Source organism: Erithacus rubecula (genome assembly GCF_903797595.1).
Source record: "Erithacus rubecula genome assembly, chromosome: 3".
Lineage (NCBI taxonomy): Eukaryota > Metazoa > Chordata > Aves > Passeriformes > Muscicapidae > Erithacus > Erithacus rubecula.
The window spans coordinates 100,581,410-100,601,393 of record NC_136689.1 but is presented as its reverse complement, the minus strand read 5'-3'; the positions used below and the strand labels follow the sequence as shown (position 1 = coordinate 100,601,393).

At 44.1% G+C, this 19,984-nt stretch overlaps 1 protein-coding gene across 1 annotated transcript in view; it reads left to right on the top strand.

Annotated features, from left to right (window-relative positions):
• EMILIN2 (elastin microfibril interfacer 2) overlaps positions 1 to 13,588 on the top strand; it is a 31,054-nt gene extending 17,466 nt beyond the window's left edge. Inside the window, exons 5-8 of the mRNA XM_079300741.1 lie at positions 4,912 to 5,226; positions 5,775 to 5,813; positions 11,936 to 12,073; positions 12,819 to 13,588. Coding sequence (XP_079156867.1) covers positions 4,912 to 5,226; positions 5,775 to 5,813; positions 11,936 to 12,073; positions 12,819 to 13,156 — 830 coding nt within the window. The 3' untranslated portion in view covers positions 13,157 to 13,588. The remainder of the gene's footprint in view (positions 1 to 4,911; positions 5,227 to 5,774; positions 5,814 to 11,935; positions 12,074 to 12,818) is intronic.
• Positions 13,589 to 19,984: the final 6,396 nt, after the last annotated feature.

The following is a 19,984-nucleotide window of genomic DNA, read 5'->3' as shown; positions in this document are numbered from 1 at the left end:
CATAGCTCTCCCAGAAGCTTGCATTCCCACAAGGTCCTTGGCAGTACTTGGCACATGCCAGCTGGCAATATTTTAGCTCCTCAGCCAGTTCTGTTAATAGTCCAGCATGCTGGTGCACATCAAGCTCTGCTTGTTTAAAGTTTGCATTAGAGCAGCAGAGGAGCTGGGGCACATTCCCTTTGGCTCAGAATGCTGGGAAGTGGCAACCTCAGCATGCTGGTGAGCCTTGCCATGAAGGTTTAGAGACCTAGCCACATGCCACTCAGCTTCCTCTGCAGTTCTTGCTCCAAATTTCAGCAATGGGTTGGTTGTTTTTCTGAGAGCTGAAGTTTACAGAAGGAAGCTGAGTTCCTGTTTTCCTGTTTCTCTTAGCATGACGCAGAATCATAGGATTTGGAGACTGCTCTGAAACTCGCTCTTCAGTTGGTTGATGCTTCTGGTTTTAATTCTGTGCACGTATGAGATAAATAAGAGGCAAATTTCTTTGACTGGCCTAAAATTAGAAGAAGTGCTGTGCTCTGTTGCAGCTGATGGGACAGAGATCTGATGCTAAACTTTTGAGTGTTCTTTCTTGAATGGACAAGTTGTGCCTCATGAAGGAAAGAATATCCTTCTCACCCCAAGGCAGGGACTTGAAAACCTGGGATAGATGTGTTTCTTTTGTTTAATTATTTGAAACCAAATGTATAGCAGTGCTTGACACAAAAATCCTTCTGAAGTAAGACCTTTTTGCAGAAAACAGTTTCTCTTTGAAGGAGGAAGTGGAGTGAAGAGGGACTGTAAATTCCAGATAATTCTTTTGCTATAATTTTGATTTAAATTCAACAGGGTTAGGACCTTTATTCCTTGATCTTACAGAAGCATCCCAGTCTCCATTAAAATGGAACATGATGTATTTGTGTAATCCTGTTTCTCATCCATCTTGCCAAAATTAACTAGCACTAGGGAGAGCATTTGAGAAAGGTTTAAGATACATGCAAGTAGTAATCTTTCTTCTGGGATTGGAGACAGGTGTTCAAGCGATCTCATTGGTTGCATTTTTCAGCAAGTTACAATGTAAACATTGTTAATTAAAGATGTAATTAAATTAAAAAGAGCACACCTATGTTTCCATAAAATATTAACTTTTCAGGGCAGACCCCTCCATCCACCACTGGGTGTTAAAAGCCTGTAGGATGCTGCTGCTGGGTCTGGGGTGCAGGCACTCCGAGCATCCCTTGCTGCTCTGGGGTGCCTCTGGCCTCTGAAGGATTTGTGAAGCACACACTGCAGTTCCCAAATGTTTCCAATTACAATAACACTGTCTGGCACAGCAGCCTAAGTAAGTTTTGATGGCAGGAGTTGCAGAAAGATTTTGGCAGAAGAGCCTTTTTTGGAAGTGGTTTTGGGAGCCCTGCTACGTGAGTTGGGGTATGGCTTTAACTATTTTTACATCTGTGATCTGCAGCATTGTCTCCCATACCAGTGTTATTTGACAGGAAGACCTGGACTTGGATCAGTGGAGAGTTTCTTATGCACAATTTGCCAGCATATCGTAGCATTCAGATGATGTCATTTGACTTCAGAGGGGCCAAAACAGAAACAAGTTGTTACTAATAAAGTTGTTGAGGGCAAGTAAGGCAAAGATGTGTTGCAAGAAATAAAACAAAGTCTTACCAAGCAGTGTAACCCCAGCAAATTCAAATGACCCTCATCTTAAAAATATGACTGTATTTTCTTCCATATTTTTTCAGGGGTTTCAAATGCCTCAATCCAAACTAAAAAGTCAACTTAGAGAGTGACAGTGCATCAGATACAAAAACAGAGACCAGAAATGTATTTAATTTGTTGTAATTCCTTGCAAAGGCAATGAAATGTCCTGCAGCAATGACAGCAGGCAGTGCTCTGCTCTAAGCATTTAGGGAACCATGCATGATGTGCTCTCCAAGGTAAAATGATCCAGCAGATTTCCACACACATTAGATGGTGCCATCCCCCAGCTCTGTGTCCTGTAGTCTCAGTTTTTGTCATTGCACTCTGTTCCTCTCTGTGGGTATGTTTGCTCCTCACATGGCACGAAACTGAAAGCCATGTTCAATATATATATATACATATATATATATATATATGTCCAAGAAGTTTTCCAGGAAGCAGAAGTGTGGTCTTGCAGCCAGATTCTGTGCTGGGAGTGCAGTTTGCTTTGGTTACAGTTATTTGACCTGACCTGCAATTCCTGTGGTAGTTGTTGATGTAGCAGGGTTTTGAAACCAACAGCAAAATGTTGTCTGATGAAGTTGTGACCTAAGAAACCAAGTGTGTGCTCTGTATTACAGCATGGATAGTATGTAACATAAAGTTTTTAATGCTGTAGTGTGAATAGTCAGTTCCTCTGGGCTCCCTGTGAACTTGTGCACAATTCTTCTTTCTAACAGGATTGTAAAATCCCCCTGGTGTCCGTAAGGAAATTCCCGTGAGGTCTTTTTGTCTTCTTGTGAGAGCAGTGGCAGATTCCTTTACTGTCTAGTTAGCTTTATGCAGTTTGTTTCTGTGTGCTTTGGGGGCTGAGGAGAGCATGAGAAGGTGCTGGTATGTGTTGTGGTAACCACACTGTCACAGCAGTGGTGGCAAGCAGAGCAGCAAGGATGCTGCTGCTGAGAACAGTGTTACTGCTCCTATGTGTAAGGATGTCACCTCTAGTCTTTGCCTTCCCAGACAGGTGGGAAGATGATGGGAAGATTGTGTTCATGGCCTGCTCAGCAAACATAAAGTAGAATTCTTCTCACACATGTCTGATTGCTTTCACTTGAAGCTGAGCTTTAGGCGAGTGATTCTGGATTTAGTGTTATGGAGATGGGACAATTCTGAATATTGCAGTATTGATGTTGAATGAAAGGAAAGAGTTTGCTCAGGAAATCAGTTGATTAAAGGTCTAAAAAAGCAAGCAGATAAATGTATTCATTTTCCCAGTGTCGTCCCTAATAATTGTCTTAATGAATCTTAGCATAATTGACTCAAGAAATGACAAGTACATGCATCTCAAAGTAAAGTACTTTGTCAATTTATTTTTTTCAATGAGGTTAATATGAAGATTTTAGTTGAAGGCCTAAATCAATGCCTCCATTGGCAGAAGTTGTTTTACAAAGTCAATAATCCTGTTTTAAAATTCACTTTGATACGTTCACATTTTTCTGAAAATTTTTGTAAGATATTTTTCATTTTAAGGTTTTTATGGAAATAGTTTTAATCCATTTAAAGCAAACATTTTGCTGTTTGTGGACAGAGTCACTTAATGAGCTTCAGCCCAGTGTTGTAGTGCATCTCTTGTATGAGTTTCAATCCTCATGGTTAAAAGTCAGCTAGCAAAGCTCAGGGAGGTTTTATTCTAGCAGCCATAGCTAGCCAATTAATGCAGGTGGTGTGAGACTATGACTTCAGACAGACTCTCAGTACTCCTGAAGGCTTATTTGGGCTTTTAAGGCTTTCATGAGACTGAAAACAGGAAATGAAATTCACAGGGGTGAAGTGCAGGTGTCCATAGTCACTAAACAGCACGTGGGCTGCCAGTGACACTGTCTGGACCCCAGCCATGTGTTGGGGACAATACCTGCACACTTTGCTGTAAGCTCTTCCCCCAAAGGTGCAGTCCTCTCCTGGGGTCCCCAGACACACAGCAGAGCCAGGGGAAGCCTCACACCACATCTGCTCCTCAGCACAGCCAGATGGCTTAGCCCTAGCCCCTGGTGAATTTGCCTAGGCTGGTTTTGGACTGTACTGAATTGAAGTGCTTCACTGAGAGCACCACTGAGAGAAGTGGTCTCTACTGGGGACCTTGGCAAGCATCTCTGGTGGGGGAAAAGTTGCATCAGATAAATTTGCAACGGGATGTTTGCCCATTTCCACAGAAACTCACATTCATCCCTGCACCTAAATACATGTTTTGGTGTCAAAATGCAACCAAAGAAACCTATGCTGAAGTTTAATTTAGCTTGAAATTCTGTTTATTGTGTGTAAAAGCTGTCATTGCATCTGCTAAAATTTACACATTTGTAAATTTTTGTTCTTAGTGTAAATGTAATTCAGCTTTCCTTTTGGGAGGCCACTGCATCCTTAAGTGTCATCTTAATTCATTTTTATGAATTAAGCAGAATTCCCATAAAGGGCTTAGAACTTGACCAGATATGCAAATGAAATCATGTCAGTGCTGTTCAACCCTGATGTCATATGGGTTGGCTGCCCCAGTGGAAAAGCTTTTCAATGGTATCTCTTCTGTTTAAACAATAAAGAATTTTCTAGTAAATTGTATCCTTGAGTTCTGCCTTCATTGTCAGAAAGTATTAGTAATGGAAGTACTTGAGCATTAAGTTTGTTGCTTTTTAAAGGGAAAGAAACTCTTAAGTCATGTTCATTTACTGATGCTTTTTGCCGTGGATAATTTTCTTTATGATTGTGATAAAGGGAGGGACAGCCTTGTGCTAAGAGTTGTGTGAGTACAGAGTAGAGAGCAAGTGCACTGAGTGTGAGGGGGTGAGAACTGAAGTGAAAGGGAAGAGAGAGAGAGAGAGGGAGAGAGAGAGAGAGAGCAGGCTCTGGAGTGAAGGTGCTGGTGGGAATAAGTGTGATACTCGCCCTGCTTGGAGCAGAAGGGCCGAGCTGGTGTAGCAATTGAATGAATATTTGTAGGTTATTTGACTGCTGCTTGTCCTGTCTCCAGACTGTCTTCATTCCTTTCCCTGTGTCCCACAGGCTGTGAAAGGTGGAGTCTGTAGCACTTCAGGAGTGGAACAGCGCTTAGCCAGCGCAGTCTTGGGTCTGAGGTGTCCTCCCACTGAGTCCTGTTTTGCCTTGAAGTATTTATTATGCAAAACTATGCAAACTTATGTTCTATTTCAGGTGAATAATTTTGTATTTTCCCTTCTCTTCCATGGTGCCAAGGGCGGCCAGAAGTGCCGCGGCCGCCCGTGCCGCCCCAGCCCGGCATCTCCCTGCTGCCATCACGGCCCAGGATGCAGCCCCCACGGCACAGGATGCCCCTGCTGCCCCCACAGCCCAGACCTCCTCCACGGCCGGCCCTGCCAGGCTCGGCAGCGGTGCCGCTCCTGCCCGGAACAGCCGGCATCATCCTGGAGACGGGGGAGGCAGGGCCCCCCGGCACCGTCCTCATGTCTGGGAGAGGGCGTCTCAGAAACGCCGATGGCCAGGCTGGCCACAGTGCCATGCCCATTGCTGAGGGGTATGCTGGAGCACCAGGTGAGAGCCAGACTGGCACTGCATCACCCCTGGGTGAGCGCAAAGGACGTGTCGGGTCCTGCTGGAGAGCACTGAGATGGGCTGTGCTTTACCAGCCTTTGCCCTTTGGCTTTCGTGGACTCCCACTGAGGCTGCTGCTGCTGCTGGGTGATTTGTGAATGGGTCTCTGCAGCCTCCAGCTGGCTGCAGAACTAGGGGAAATACCATCAGTGCCAGTTTTGCTGCCTTCCCAAGGATGCACAAAGCATGAGGTCAACAGAGATGATGTAAAATCCCTGGTAACTACAGCAGTCTTTGCCACTAGGGAAACTTGAATTCTTCTTTCTTTTCCCAATTAGTGGGAGTACATTGGAGAAATAACTTGATTCTCTTTGCCATGACCACCCCAATTTAGCAATAATTGAGCATTTCTTAGGAGACACTATTTAGCAGCTGTTTTGGTGGGTTGCTGTTCAGTAACCAGGGATGCTTTTTAGAGGACTGCAGTGATATTTGGTCATAATGTACTCTGCTGTGTACTGAGTCACACATACTACTTTCCTTTGCAGGATATCCAAAGCCATCTCCTTCTCCCACGGATTCACAAGGTAAGACAGTTGTTTCCTAGAAATCTTTCAAATGAGTTCTTAATGTTTATTTCAGTCCCCAGAAGGTCATGGCTGAGAGAAAGAAAAAAGTGTTAATTTTTAGTATTTAAGTTTAGCATTGAGGCAAATCTTTTTGCTAGACCTAAGCATTAAAACATCATCTGTATCTTCTTAAAATGTGGAGGTGGGGAGAGGAGTTAGGTTTTGAAAAACCATTTTGGGTTTTTGCTACTTACTTCACTGTGTGTTTTTAAAATACAGAGAGTTTGTGTTTTCTAGTTAATGTCAGTATGGACATTTCTATTTACTTTCTAAATGAGAAAATAAATAGATATTTACTATGGTTTTATTATTTCTTTAATAAAACATGAAAAAGACCAAGGATTGAGATCTTGAGTAACTGCTGGTGTCTTAGCCTAGTGCACGAGGTTTTTCTCCTTTTGGGAGAGCTTCTGGCTTTGTTACAGTCGCCAAGGCTTGAGTTCTTGACTTCAGTGAAAGCAGAAGATTCACAATGCAGTTTTCTTTTTATAATTGTTAATATCATAATTTTTTTATTAATTTATATGATGAACAGGTATAAAATTTATGTGGAACATGCTAGTTGGCCTAGATAGATATGTTGATTGGGTGCTGCCAGCCCTGCAGCCTCATACTCAAGATATTATCAAACCCTGGGGAATGGTATCCTTGATCAAAGTATTTTCACATCCTCTTAAAAAAACGTTATTTAATCTAAATTTGTTTCAGGAAATATGGATGATAGTTGGAAGTAAAGCATTAGGGTTTTATGGAATCAAAAAACCTACTGCCCCAGGACTTAGTTTAATGGCCATAACAAAAGCACAAATACACTTCATGAAGAATGGTCTGGGGACTGACAAAAAAAGAATTGTAAAGAGTTAATGCTCTCATTGTGATATTTATACCTGCTAATTAAAATTCCATCATAGCCTGAAAGCAATCTTTTTGAGGATTGTGGTAGTAAGAACAGGCAGCAATAGATGAGGTTTCTGGAAGAGGATAAGAAGTAAAGAAACATTCATTTATCTTGATGCCAGCAAAGCCAATACAGATGTCTAGATTTCTGTGATAAATTGATTTCCTGGGGGTTTTCTTCCCATTGTAATTTATAGATAGCAGTATTTTATTAAGTTTATGGTAAACCTGTGTGAAACAGTAGGTTGTTGGAAGTGTTGAGAAGGCAGGGTAAGGCAGGAGTGCTCCCATCTGCTGCTTGGTGGAACATGATGGAACAGTTACCACCCTGGGATCCAGAGGGAGGTGGGCTTGACCAAGGAGTTCTTTTTCCTGGTCCATGCCACTGAATACCTATCTGAATGCAAGATATTCCTGTTGATCTGTCCTTAAAATTCCCACAGTGTGCCTTGCAGGCCTCCATGGCAGATAGTCAGGAAACAGAGAAGGATGGTACCAAAAGCTGTTAAGACTTGTGTGGAGTTGCAGCATTTACATCCAGTGTCCCTAATGTGGATGGGCTGGATTGATGGGCTGGGGACAATTGAATGAGGTTCAACAGGACCGAGTACCAGGTGCTGAATTTTGGCCACAGTAAGCTGCTGCAGTGCTTCAGGCTGGGGCAGAGTGGCTGGAAAGTGCCCAGAGGAAAGGGACCTTGGGGTGCTGGTCAACAGTGGCTGGACATGAGGCAGTGTGTGCCCAGGTGGCCAAGAAGCCAGTGGCATCCTTCCTCTATCACAAATGGTGAGGCCAGCAGGAGCAGGGCAGGGATTCTTCTCCTCTACTTGGCACTGGCGGGGCCGCACCTCCAGCGCTGTGTGCAGATCTGGGCCTCAGTTCAGGAGGGACATTGAGGGGCTGGAGTGTGTCCAGAGAAAGGCAACAGAGCTGGAAGGGTCTGGAGAAAAGTCGTAGGAGCAGCTGAGGGTGTTTATCCTGGGAAAAGGAGGCTCAGGGGTGACCTGGAACCAACTGAGGGGAGGCTGTGGCCAGCTGGGGCTCGGGCTCTTCTCCCAGACAACAAGCAACAGGACCAGAGGACACGGCCTTAAGCTGTGACGAGGGAGGTTTAGATTGGACATGAGGAAGAGTTTCCTCAGAGAAAGGGTGGTTAGACACTAGAATACACTGCCCAGGGAGGTTCTGGAGTCACGGTCCCTGGACACATTTAAGGAAAGACTGGACGTGGCACTCGGTGTCCTGGTGTAGTTGACACGGTGGTGTTCGGTCACAGGCTGGCCTGGATGCTCTCAGAGCTCTTTTCCAGTCCAATTGAGTCTGTGATTCTGTGATTCTAATTGTCAGTGTCTGATGAAGAGAGCATTCTAGGACAGAATGCAGCAGTTAACGGTGCTGTGGAAATTCACAGCTGAGGAAGAGAGGATTTTTGGCTTATTGGAGGAGGAACTTATTGTGTAAATAAGGCATCAAGGAACTGTCTAATTAGTTCTGGACAACCGTTTATGATGTCTTTGGCAGTCTTCACCCAGTACATTTTGTGGTACTCAAATTCAAATTTGAAAGATGACCAGATCTTGTGCTGTAATTCCTAATATAAGAAGCTTGTACTATTAAAATGGCCTTCTGACTACTCTCTTTCATTTCTCTTTCTGAATAGCTTCTGTTACATAAAAGCACTGCTCAGGAAGAAGTTGAGGGCTCGAATTCTATCTCCTGGGACTAAAGTAGCCTACTTTCATGCTTTCCTTGAATGCTGAGGCATGATTTGCATATTTTCAATACCAGAGCATTTCTTGATTTTTTTCCTTGGCTATATGCATGCATCCCACAGTATAAAGTTGTAGATAAAGATCATTAAGGACTTACAAGTATTAATGAGAGAGTAAGAGACAAAACATTACATAGTAGCTCATACAGGCAAGGAGTTTATAATAAAGGTGAGTTAAGTGTCAGGACCTGAGAGCATCCACTTACCCTTTTTAATACAGGAAGAGTAGGATATTCGTATGAGGAACAATAGGTGAGTGCTGGAGCAATATTCTCCTGCTGCAGTGTGAAAGGATGGAGTTGCAGGAGCAGACAGATGTTACTAACAGACTCAGGAGGAAAGTGTGTGTGTTTTCATAACACACTTGAGATATCATCCACTTTCAGTGTGACTTAGCAGAGCAGCTTCATTGAGCACTGGCTCGTGGGGAATCAGGGTTCACATCAGTGCTGTGCTGCATGGCCAACCCTAGGCAGGAGGAACGTTTCTGAAAATGAGATGTTCAGGTAAATTTGGAGAGTTTAAAAAAAATAGGCAGGGAAGTGATAAATTACTTGTGGTTTTGTCCCATTTGCTCTAACTGGAATTACACTTTGCCTTCATTTAGATTTAGGAGTATTGACCATTTGTGAGAGGCAATCATAAGTGAATCATAAGTTCCTACTTACAGTCTCTCTTCTGTGTCAGCTCTTGAAGAATTCTCATTCCAGTTGCTCAGCAGGTGTCAGCAGCACTATCACACTTTTTTTCCCTCCTTTTGTCTTGATAGCAAATGCCTATGCTGTGTGCTACTTCGTTCTGCTTAATGATTTTTTTTCTTTTCTTTCCTTCTGGCCCTTGGGCTCTGTGGGAGGCATGAACTGGGCTTGGAAGTCAAAAAAGAGGTGGAGAACTAGAAGCACAACTAGCAGATGGGTGGAAGTAGATGTAACCTAACAAAGGCCACCCATGCATCTTCTGTGGTTTTTTGATTCTCTAGAACGCATTACAGTAGTGTAGATTGCTCCTGCTCACCTGTGTGTATAATATAAAATATAAAATGCCTAGCAGTTTCTTCATCAGTACTTGTCTGTGGCTCACAGTTTTAAAATCCTGATGTTTGTACTTCCACAATATTGACTGCTTAAATGAAAGTAAGTGTCCAAGCCTGGACCTTCCTTCAAGAAGCTGAACTTTGATCTTTGCATGAAGAAAAGTGTTTGCAGGAGGGGACATGTGGGAGAAAGTGGTGCAGCCCTCTGTAAAGCCTGCAAAAGCACTGCTGAGCTGTTAGTAGGAATTGTGAAAACTTCAAACAGACACAACTCCATCTAGAAGATGGGAAGAGGGGAAGAGGGCATAGACACATTCATCTTTACTGTGTCTCCTGACATGGACCCCTGAACTGATCTACAGGATATTTAGACAGGTTTAAGATTTCTCCTTTGAATAGATATATATGGTGTGCTAAACCAGGCTGCAGATCTGAAACAATTTCATCAGCATAGCAACAAGTAGTTACTTCTAATAACTGTTCTAGCAATTAATGAAGGAAAATCTTGAAGGAAGTGGTGGAGAACCAGGGCAGAGTGACTCCTTTATTCAGATGATCCAACCCAGGATGACACCAAACAGACTATAGCTGCTCCAAAGCTAGCAGTGTTACTGGGCAGGCAACACATGGTTTGTTCCATTTGTGCAGTGTGACTGCAGGCAAAGGAAACCTTTTGGGTGAGCCAACAATCTGAGGTGTGTTTTCAGTTAATGGGAGTCTCAGGGTAAGCTGAGAATAGCTTTCTGTGCCAGTAGTGTTCAGTTACGGTGGTGAAGCTTTACAGAAGCCGTTGAAGTAGATTTCCTGCCATTAATCTTGGTTCTTTCAAATAACCTCTTCTTAGCTTGCAGGAGCACCTGCAGGCACACTGGCAGGTAGGAGTAATGAAAAAGACCTTCTGTCTATCTTCTGAGCTTGAGACAAAATGCTGAATAAGAAGATTTCCAAAGATACGTGAGGCAGCTGCTTACCAGCCCCTGAGGGAAATCAGCACAGTTAACTGCCAGTTTTGAAGTTGTAGGCATGTCTTCCCCTTTGTCTTCTCCTCCCCACCCCCCAGGCTGAATTACTCAGAAAAACAGTGGATAGCAGAACATTTGTATATCCATATTTTAGATTAAGTTATGTGACTTTTTAAACTTCAATTTCGAAGCAACATCATCAGAATTAGATTGGATTTTAGGAAAAGCATTTTTACCCAGAGTAAGTGGGCACTGCAACAATCTGTCCAGGGAAGTGGTGACAGCACCAGCCTGGCAGACTTCAAGAAGTGTTTTGACAGTGCTCTCAGGCACAGGCTGTGATTGCTGGGATGTCCTGTGCAGGGCCAGGAGTTGGACTTAGATGGTCCTTGTGGGTCCCTTTCAATTCAGGATTTGGTGAATTTAGCATTTGTTGCTGATGGGCATCTCTGATTGAGAGGGAGAGGCCCACCATTAATTTTAAGGAAGGCAGAAGGGACAGGGTGAAATAGCAGCTGTGGACAGCTTTAGGGCATTTGTTGTTTAGTTACTTGCCCAGACAAAGCAGCAAGAATTGACTACTTCTAGCAGTGTGTAATGCCTTAAGGAAAATATTTAAAGGGAAGGTAACTGGAATGGGACTAATAAGTGGCTGAGCAGTGTCTGTTGAAAGTAAAAATTAATCTTAATTGTCCAAATTATGTTTTATCGAACTCAGTCTAACAGCAGTGTTCATCTAGTAGCCAAATAGCCACCATAAAATACCTAAGTGTCTGTTTGTTCTGCTGAGAAAAGAAGAAAAAATTGTAAAGTGAGAATTCCCCCAAAAGAGAAGTGCTGGAGAGAGACAAAAGCTTCTCTTTGCATTAATACTGAAATGTTATATAGTCTTATAACCATTTATAACCATTATAGCCATTTTCACTATGCTTTGACAGAGAACGTGGGAGATCTAAGCTGTGCACAGCTTCTGAACATGACAAAGAAAGCTGGCATGAGCTATAATCTTTAGCATTCCTATGGCCATTGTGATAGTGATGGAGAGTGGAGAGTTGAGAGGCAGCCTCTGTCCTGAGGAAGGTCTTTGGCACAAGCATTGTTGAAGTGAAGGGTGGTAGGATTTCCACTGCCAGCATTTACAAACCATGTACTGTTTCCTTAGAAGGGGAAGAAAACCCACAAAAAACCTGTGGCCAAGGAAGGAATTTTATGGTGCTCAGTAAATTTTATGGTAAGAGCTGGGGCCTGGGCCAGTAATACTAACTAGTACTCTGCTAATTCTGGCATCCTGCAACTGGCAGGATTAGTCCAAGTGGAGCATGTGCAGGAACAGAGGCAGTGGATTATAAAGCATCATAGGGAAAAGACTGTGTTATCATCCTGATATGACTCTGACTCATGCTGTTACCCATTTCAGGACCTGCCTCTGCTGCTGTGCCCTCTCTGGTATCATTTTCTGCTGGGCTCACACAGAAGCCTTTCTCCAGTGATGTCGGCGTGGTTCACTTCAACAAAGTGCTTGTGAATGATGGGGACTATTATAACCCCAATACAGGTAACAGCCAAACCCAGACAGCACCTGACAGGCTACACAGGCAGGAGCATGGCTTTTCTATGGTACCTCAGGCCATGCTGGCACATTGAACAGGTGAAATAAGTCCATCTGGACTGGCCACATGGGGAGGGGAGGGGAGGGGGGGGGAGGGGAGGGGAGGGGGGGGGGGAGGGGGGGGGAGGAGGGGAGAGGAGAGGAGAGGAGAGGAGAGGAGAGGAGAGGAGAGGAGAGGAGAGGAGAGGAGAGGAGAGGAGAGGAGAGGAGAGGAGAGAGGAGAGGAGAGGAGAGGAGAGGAGAGGGAGAGGAGAGGAGAGGAGAGAGAGGAGAGGAGAGGAGAGGAGAGGAGAGGAGAGGAGAGGAGAGGAGAGGAGAGGAGAGGAGAGGAGAGGAGAGGAGAGGAGAGGAGAGGAGAGGAGAGGAGAGGAAGGAGAGGAGAGGAGAGGAGAGGAGAGGAGAGGAGAGGAGAGGAGAGGAGAGGAGAGGAGAGGAGAGGAGAGGAGAGGAGAGGAGAGGAGAGGAGAGGAGAGGAGAGGAGAGGAGAGGAGGATTGCCTCACTGGAGGCACTGAGGTGTTAGGTGTGCCTTCGCCTCCATGGAGTCAGCATTTCCCACAGCCGGTCCCCTGCTGAGGCTGCCCTCGTTGCAGTTGCCTTATGAAGCAGTGGGTGGCCCTGTGGCTGTGTTTGGGCAGTCAGTGTCCCGTTCTGAGTGGCTGTGGCCAGCCCAGTGTGTCTCTCTCCCGCAGGCATTTTCACCTCTCCATACGAAGGGCGCTACCTGATCACGGCCGTGCTGGCCCCGGAGCGGGACGAGTACGTGGAAGCCGTGCTGTCCGTCTCCAACGCCAGCGTGGCCCAGCTCCACACTGCTGGGTACAGAAGGGAACTGCTGGAGTATCACAAACCCTACTCTGGGAAACAGACCTGTGGGGGGCCTGGGACGTTCCACCTTGTTCTTCACCTCAAAGCAGGAGATGAAGTAAATGTCGTCGTAACGGGAGGCAAGCTGGCCTACACAGACTCTGATGAAATGTACTCCACGTTTAGTGGAGTTCTCCTTTATCCTTCCATTTCTCATGTTTAGGTTTGCCTTGAACAGGGGAGAAGGGTAAGATATTCAGAAGAAATTAAGTGTAATAAAATTCAAAGCTTTAATATATTCAGTTTATATATTTGATTTCAGTGATGGGTTTATAGTGTATACGGAAACATTTTCCTTGCCCTTGTTTCCAGAGGTAGCTACAAAAGACTAAATGAACTCCTGTAGCTAAATGAACTCCTTCCCAAGCCCTTGGTTACCTGTACAAGCAGAACAACTGTTTAAACAACAAGTATGTTCTCAATAGATCCTTCTCCACTGTGCCCCTACTATTATTCCCTATTCAATTGCCTTTGCAATTTATTCCCTAGTTTTTCAAATTGTCCCTAGTGTATCAAAGTTTACATCTTTGCTCAAGTTTACAGTTGTGGTCAGCTATTTTCATGTTTTCAGTAAACCAGAGCCAAGAAAGTGAAATTGTAGTGGATATGGTTAATGACTTTTTACTCCTTATATTATTTAGTGATGTGTGTTGACATAATCAATTTGTTCAGTGCAATTGCAAACTGTGGTGGTGCAAAGCAAAATGATACTCACCTGCATCAGTTTTCCTTTTTGCCATTAAGGGCCAAGCTCAGTGCTAGGACACAAGGTGAGTGACTCAGGTGGGAGCAGCAGTGCAGGGAAACTTGCCTCAGCTTTCCACTGGGCAGATGTGAATGCAAGGTGCAGTTGCTACTACTGAAAGATTTAGAACAGCTATTCCTTATTTATGGAGTAAAAAAGATGATTGGCTATTCATGATGCTCTTGAGATTAAAGCTTGCTGCTGGAAATTAATAAAGCAGTCACAAAAATCACAACTTTGAAAAATGGTGATTTGGAAAGTTGAAAATATTTTACGGGGTTTGTTTCTGGCAGTCCAGCAGTATTTGCATTAGAAGGGAAGTTTTTGTCTTTGGTGCATTGTAGAAGACAAATCAGAGGAAAAGTGGTTGATAAAGGAAAACATGTTATTAGTCAATATTGTCAAATGCACAAACCAGCCCTCTGGCAGAGTTGTTACAGCCTCCTGCGTTGGGACTTTTGAGTGAGGTTTTTAACACTCAGCATCTATTTATATGGATAAAGCAGCTTTCTTAGCTTAAACAGATAAACACATTTGAGGCAGAAGTATTTTATTTTGCACACTGGCCACTTCTCAGTGGAGGTAATAAAAATGATGCTTTGGCTCTTAGGAGTTAGCATTTTGATCACTGTTGTGGCTGAAAAGAAATCCAGCCATGTTTAACTGAGAGTAGGACTGTATATTCATTTTCCACATGTACATACATTTGATACCTGTACATTCTTTATATCACCTGATGTTTTTTAGTAGTCTGTTCATGCCACATAGAGTTGTATTTATCATAGTGGTTTGTGCAGTGTATTTTCCTTATTACAAATGCAGAACAGCTGTTTGTAGGCTCAGAACAAACATTTTTTAGGTGAGGGAAGAACTCCCTGTGCTGTAAGCAATGCATTGTATTTAGCTGAAGCCCTTCCCATCTGAGATCAGATGAAGACTTGTGCTTTTGTTACTTTTAGTTTTGGAACAGATACTCCCTCATAACTGTGTTTCCAGGCAATGAGATGGGGCCTTCCCACAACAAACTATCATATCCTGGAAGCTGAACTGCTTGGAAAAAAGCAGGCAAAAAACCCTTTCTGTCCACAGAGGACCTCTGAGTCAGTCCTAGTGCAGCTAGGGTTGCACTGGGGGAGTTGTGAGCACAGGAAGGAAGCTTTGAGTGGAGTTTTAAAGCACCTGATTTGGGAAGATCTCTTGGCACCTGATTTCCAGAAATGATGGTGTTGGAGATAAGCAGAAGCTAGGGCTGGCTGTGTTCAGAGGAGGAAGGCTGTTTCTAACAGAGCAGCTGTTAGTCAGTAGCCAAAGATGTACAGTGAACTTGCACTTGACAGCCTGATCCAAGGAGCTGCCTCTGTCTCTTTTCCCTGTATGCATTTCTGGACCTGGGCATTATCATGCAGTCAGCAACTGCACACTTCTTTGAGGGAGGCTGAGCTTTCTTTTGTCCTTTCTGTCCCATGCCTTTCTGGGTCTCAAAATGGTAGGGACAGACAGACAGGAGGGGTTGTTTTCTGTGTTTTCAAAAGCCAAGCATATCATACAGTTTTTTTTGTTTGTTTTAAAAATATATTTTCTTCTTACATATAAAATCCAGAGAAGCACTTTTCCTTTCAGGATATTTTTCACTCTCCTCAAGAAAGCTGTGTTCTCTAAGAAGCTGGCTCCAGACTATGTATGACTCAAGATTATTGTTGCCTGTTTTAAAAATGACTCATGGAAACAAACAAAATGAGCTGAGTGCTTAGGGAGACCTAGCTGGCAAACACAACCTTTTTGTTCCACCTCCCTCCAAGTGAGAAATTTTTAAGAATCAGCAGTGCAAATTTAGTGCTAAGAGTTGCAAATCAATTATTTAATTATTACCTAACTGCTCCAGGAGACTTCTAGGAGATCTTCACAAGCCCAGTTCTGCTAGTGGGACAGCACTGTCTTCCACCAGAAAGTTTCCCTTTAGACCCAGGATCTGCTGCTGCCTGTGCTGGGATGGTTTAACCCTTATAATGCAGCATAGCTGGATTTGTACACTGCTGTAGAGCATTCCCTAAACTGTGTCACCACAGGGCTCAATCCCAGCACCTCATTTTGAGGACACCTTTAGACCTTTCAGGACAGCTTTCTGTTCATTTCTAGCTGTGACCTTTTACAAGAAATCTCTGTCTAAGATTCCTGCCTTTGTTGAAGGGGACTTGACCCTTAATTTGCACTTCCTTGGTAATTGCTGTAATCAGGGTGGGTGGCACAATTCCTCCTAATGAGGTTATTTTCCTGGAGCTTACAAGGTGGAATATTCACCCACCTGAGAAGAACACAGGGATGTAGCCCATCAATAGGGAAAGGGAGGATGGAACCTGAGTTTGTCTCTGCTCCAGTCAGTGCTTGGATTAAATATTAATAATGGGATTAAATATTAATAATGCAACAACTGGAAGAGACTCAGGCAAAAATGCATTCATAGACCTGACAAAGGTTGGCTCCACACAGAGCAGCCCAGGTTCAAAGGAAGGAGCAAGAGCCCTGCTCCAGAATACCTTGAGCCTGCTGACAGAGCATTTCCATCTTATTTACATCTTCGGTGAGAATTATCAGCAGCCCATGGAAAGGCCTGCACTGAAAGGAGCATTTCTCACTGTGGGTTTATGATTTGACTGCCACATCCAGGAGAATCCACAAGCTCAAGCAGGAAGCATCTGTTAGTTGAGAAAGCCTTAAAAAAAAAAGTCCAGTAGGTAGGAGCTCTAAGACAGGACAAGTGTCTGTTTCATAGCTCACAGTGCTACCTTTTAGACCTGCTTTGTAGGTAGAGAATTGCAAGACTCTTGACAATACAGTATCTGTTGGGCCAAGTGCTCTAATTTGACATGAAAACAGGAAGAAACCCAAACCCTGCCAGCAGAAGCTGTACAGGCAGATGTGTCTGACAGTCCCTCAGACAGGCACAACCCCCTGTGGTTCCTCAGGGACTGCAAATATCCAAACCAGATGAGTCCCCAGGGCAGCATCACTTGTGAGACAGGTGAGTTCCCAGAGGCAGGGCTTTAGCAGAACATCTGAAGCCAAGCCAGCATGCTGACAGTCAGAGAGATTTGGCTCTGGGCAAACGTAGCAAGCATATCCTAAAACCCCAATGTGACATAAATCAGTCATCCCCAGGAAAGACTGTAGCAAAGCAGGAATGCCAATTTTCACTGCAAAGTGTAAAAAAATTATTCCTCATTATTTTATTTTGCTATTAAGATCTCTGGAGCCAGCGAAGACATTTTTCTACTGTCCACTTTGAGAACACTCAAAGCAATTAGGACTTTCTCTGGTATTCTATCACATTTCCTTCAGTGTACACCAGGTTAGTTGCAGCAACTTTGTACAGTGTCACTGAGACTCTAGTTGGTTTAATGGAGCCAAGAAAGAATAAGAAAGCAACTTGAAACAACATGCCCATCACCACCCCATGCAGCTTTACAATGTGCTGGGAAAGCAAGGTGAAGGGCTCCCCAAGTTGAATCAGGAGATTCAAATCAGATTAAACTCTTTCCTGAGAATATAGCATGCATTTGGAAGTGATTGTTTACTGATTAGCTAAGTCCTTGTATTACAGCCCAGTAGTGCTTATGGGTCTCATTTTCACTAAAACTAGAAATGCATTTATGGGCTCAGCTTGGAGATGGGAGGAATATGCACTCCACTGAGACTTGCTCAGCAGGTACAGTTTGGCTGCTAGATGCTTCTGGATAATGGCACAGTGTTCATATCATCCAGCAACCAGGAATACCTAGGGGCAGTCTCCTGTCATCACAAGACAGACTTGTGCTCTAGCCAGCACAACCTTTTTGCAACGTACCCTGCAGACTTGGGATGCAGAACAGCAGCTCTGCCAATTTTTTGTATATGGTTGATTTCAAACAACACCTTGTGACATGTTACTGCATAAGCAGGATTTGGCATTTATTTTGCTGTCTTGATTGTGGAAAAAAGGAACATTACTAACATTTTTCAGCAAAAAGAACAGTGCATTTCAAAGTATGCTTTAGGTGTGCATGTCTATACATATATTCACGCATATATAAAAATAATCTGAAAGGAAGAGAGAAATATGCAGGAACATGAAGAAACTGTTTGACAGAAAACAACTGCACATATATCTAAATAAAGCCTACCTCTTGTGTAATGCCTCAATGCTCTTTTGCTTTCCAGGGAATACAGCAGCACTGTAAGCCAAAAATTTTGCTCTCTTCTCCACCGTCTTTAGAACTGCAGTTTCTGGCTTCTCAGTTAAGCTTACATGTATATTTGAAATGATTATTCAGTGTCAAGCACTGTTACATAGGCTTTGTAGTACATAGAAGTTCTGCCAACACAGCTCTTGTCCATCGTAGTTGCTCAGTCACTGCCCTGATTCCTGGCAAAGATAATATTTCAGCTGCAAGGGACATAAAGCAATCACCTACTCCAAGTGCCTGACCAATTCAGGGCTGGACAAAAGCTGAAGCATTTTGTCAAGGGCATTGTCCAAATGCCTCTTAAATACTGAAGGCTTGGGGATCCTGAGATGACCCCAGCAAGGGCTGAGCCTGCCATGCTGCAGTGAGCCTGTGCCTGCTCCACAGGCAGCTGGAGCAAGGGCTGTCCATGCCCAGGAGTGCTGAGCAGCTGCACAGATCACTCCAGGGCTTCATTCCCATCCTGCTGCCATGAGGAGTGACTGAGAGAGTGAGCAGCCAGCCATTCCCATGGCCCTGGCAGGACACTCTTCCTTGTGGTGTATCAAAGCAGCTTGAAATTCAAGAGCATGGGGAATCCACAGTGGCTTCCAGTGAACAGGAAATGTCCAGTGTGGGGAGTGCCCTTACAGACAAGAGATCCCATAAACAGTGTCGTTTGGGGATTTTTGGGGATTGGTAGTTGTCTGAATTTTTGTTTGTTCATTTTTACCAATCACTGACCTTTGCAACCACTGACCTGGTTCTGGCTGGGACTGGGTTAAGTTCTGTAGCAGTGGTGAGCAATTGGATGTGAATTGTACTCTGCCATTCCTATCCCTGTTGTTACTGTTTCTTGTTTCATTACTGTTTCTAGTAAATTGTTCTTATCTCAGCCTGTGATCTAGCTCTGTGTGCTTGTAAATTAAGTGATTAATTAAGGCAAGAGAAAGGAGGAAAAGCAGCAAGGGGCTGCTTCGGAAACACATTGCACAGGAGTGGCCCTACTAGGCAGAAGACCCTGACAAACCCTTGCTGTGCCCAGCAGTGAAACCTCTGAGTGCACACAGCACCTGGGACACCTGCTCAGAAAACCCTCCTGAGCTGACTCCCTGCTGAACTCACCACTAATGTGAGAGCTCAGCTCTCGAGTGGGAGCAGACATACACATACTTCCCACCACAATGGTGCAGGGCTGCAGGTCCTCAGGGCACCAACTGCATGACACAACTCCAGGCACAATGCCCTGGCATGGAGAGGCTGTTCCTTGAAACAGTGATTTTTTTTCTTTACACATTGAAGCCAGTTGCTCCAAGGCAGAAAAATCCATCCACAAGAACAAGACCACCCTAGTAGGAGTGTATTAGAGTAAGATGACACAGGAGAATGCCAGCTCAGACAAGTTTTGGCAACAGATCCAAACGTGTGGCATACATAGGACACACCATCCTTCTGCTGCTTGCACTGGCAGAATCACTCACTGCAGCACCAAGGATGCAGTGGGACCCGGGTGTGAAAGATGGGCAGTGAAGAGACTGTGGTGTGAGGAATGAGGGCAGTGTGTCAGCAGAGTCATGGGGGAAACCTGGCAAGAGCACAGGAGGTGGTAAAACACCATCAGTGACACCACAGAAAGGCACAGCATCACTGACCTTTTCCAGATCCATCATCATGTGATTGAACAGTCAGGTTTTCTATGCAGGCTGCTAGGTGGTTGCATTTACCAAGAGCAGCAGGAGACCAGGAAAATCAATTTCTCCTGAAAGCTTGAGGCCCCTTTTCCAAGCTGGTCTCACAATATTTGCTTCAAACCATGAAACAACCTCTGTGGAAGACAATACTGTTTGCCTTGAAAGGGAAGTCAACTTTGATGGAAGTAGGATAAAACTCCAAATTAGGGCAGATTTACAAGAGCTCAAACTGCAATTACAACATTTTCTTCAAGGCAGCTTGTACATTTCCAAGCTGTGCCTCTGTTACCTGATATCTTATAATACCAAGTGCATGTTTGCTTTTCATTATAGCTGTAACCCAGTATTGGTACTGG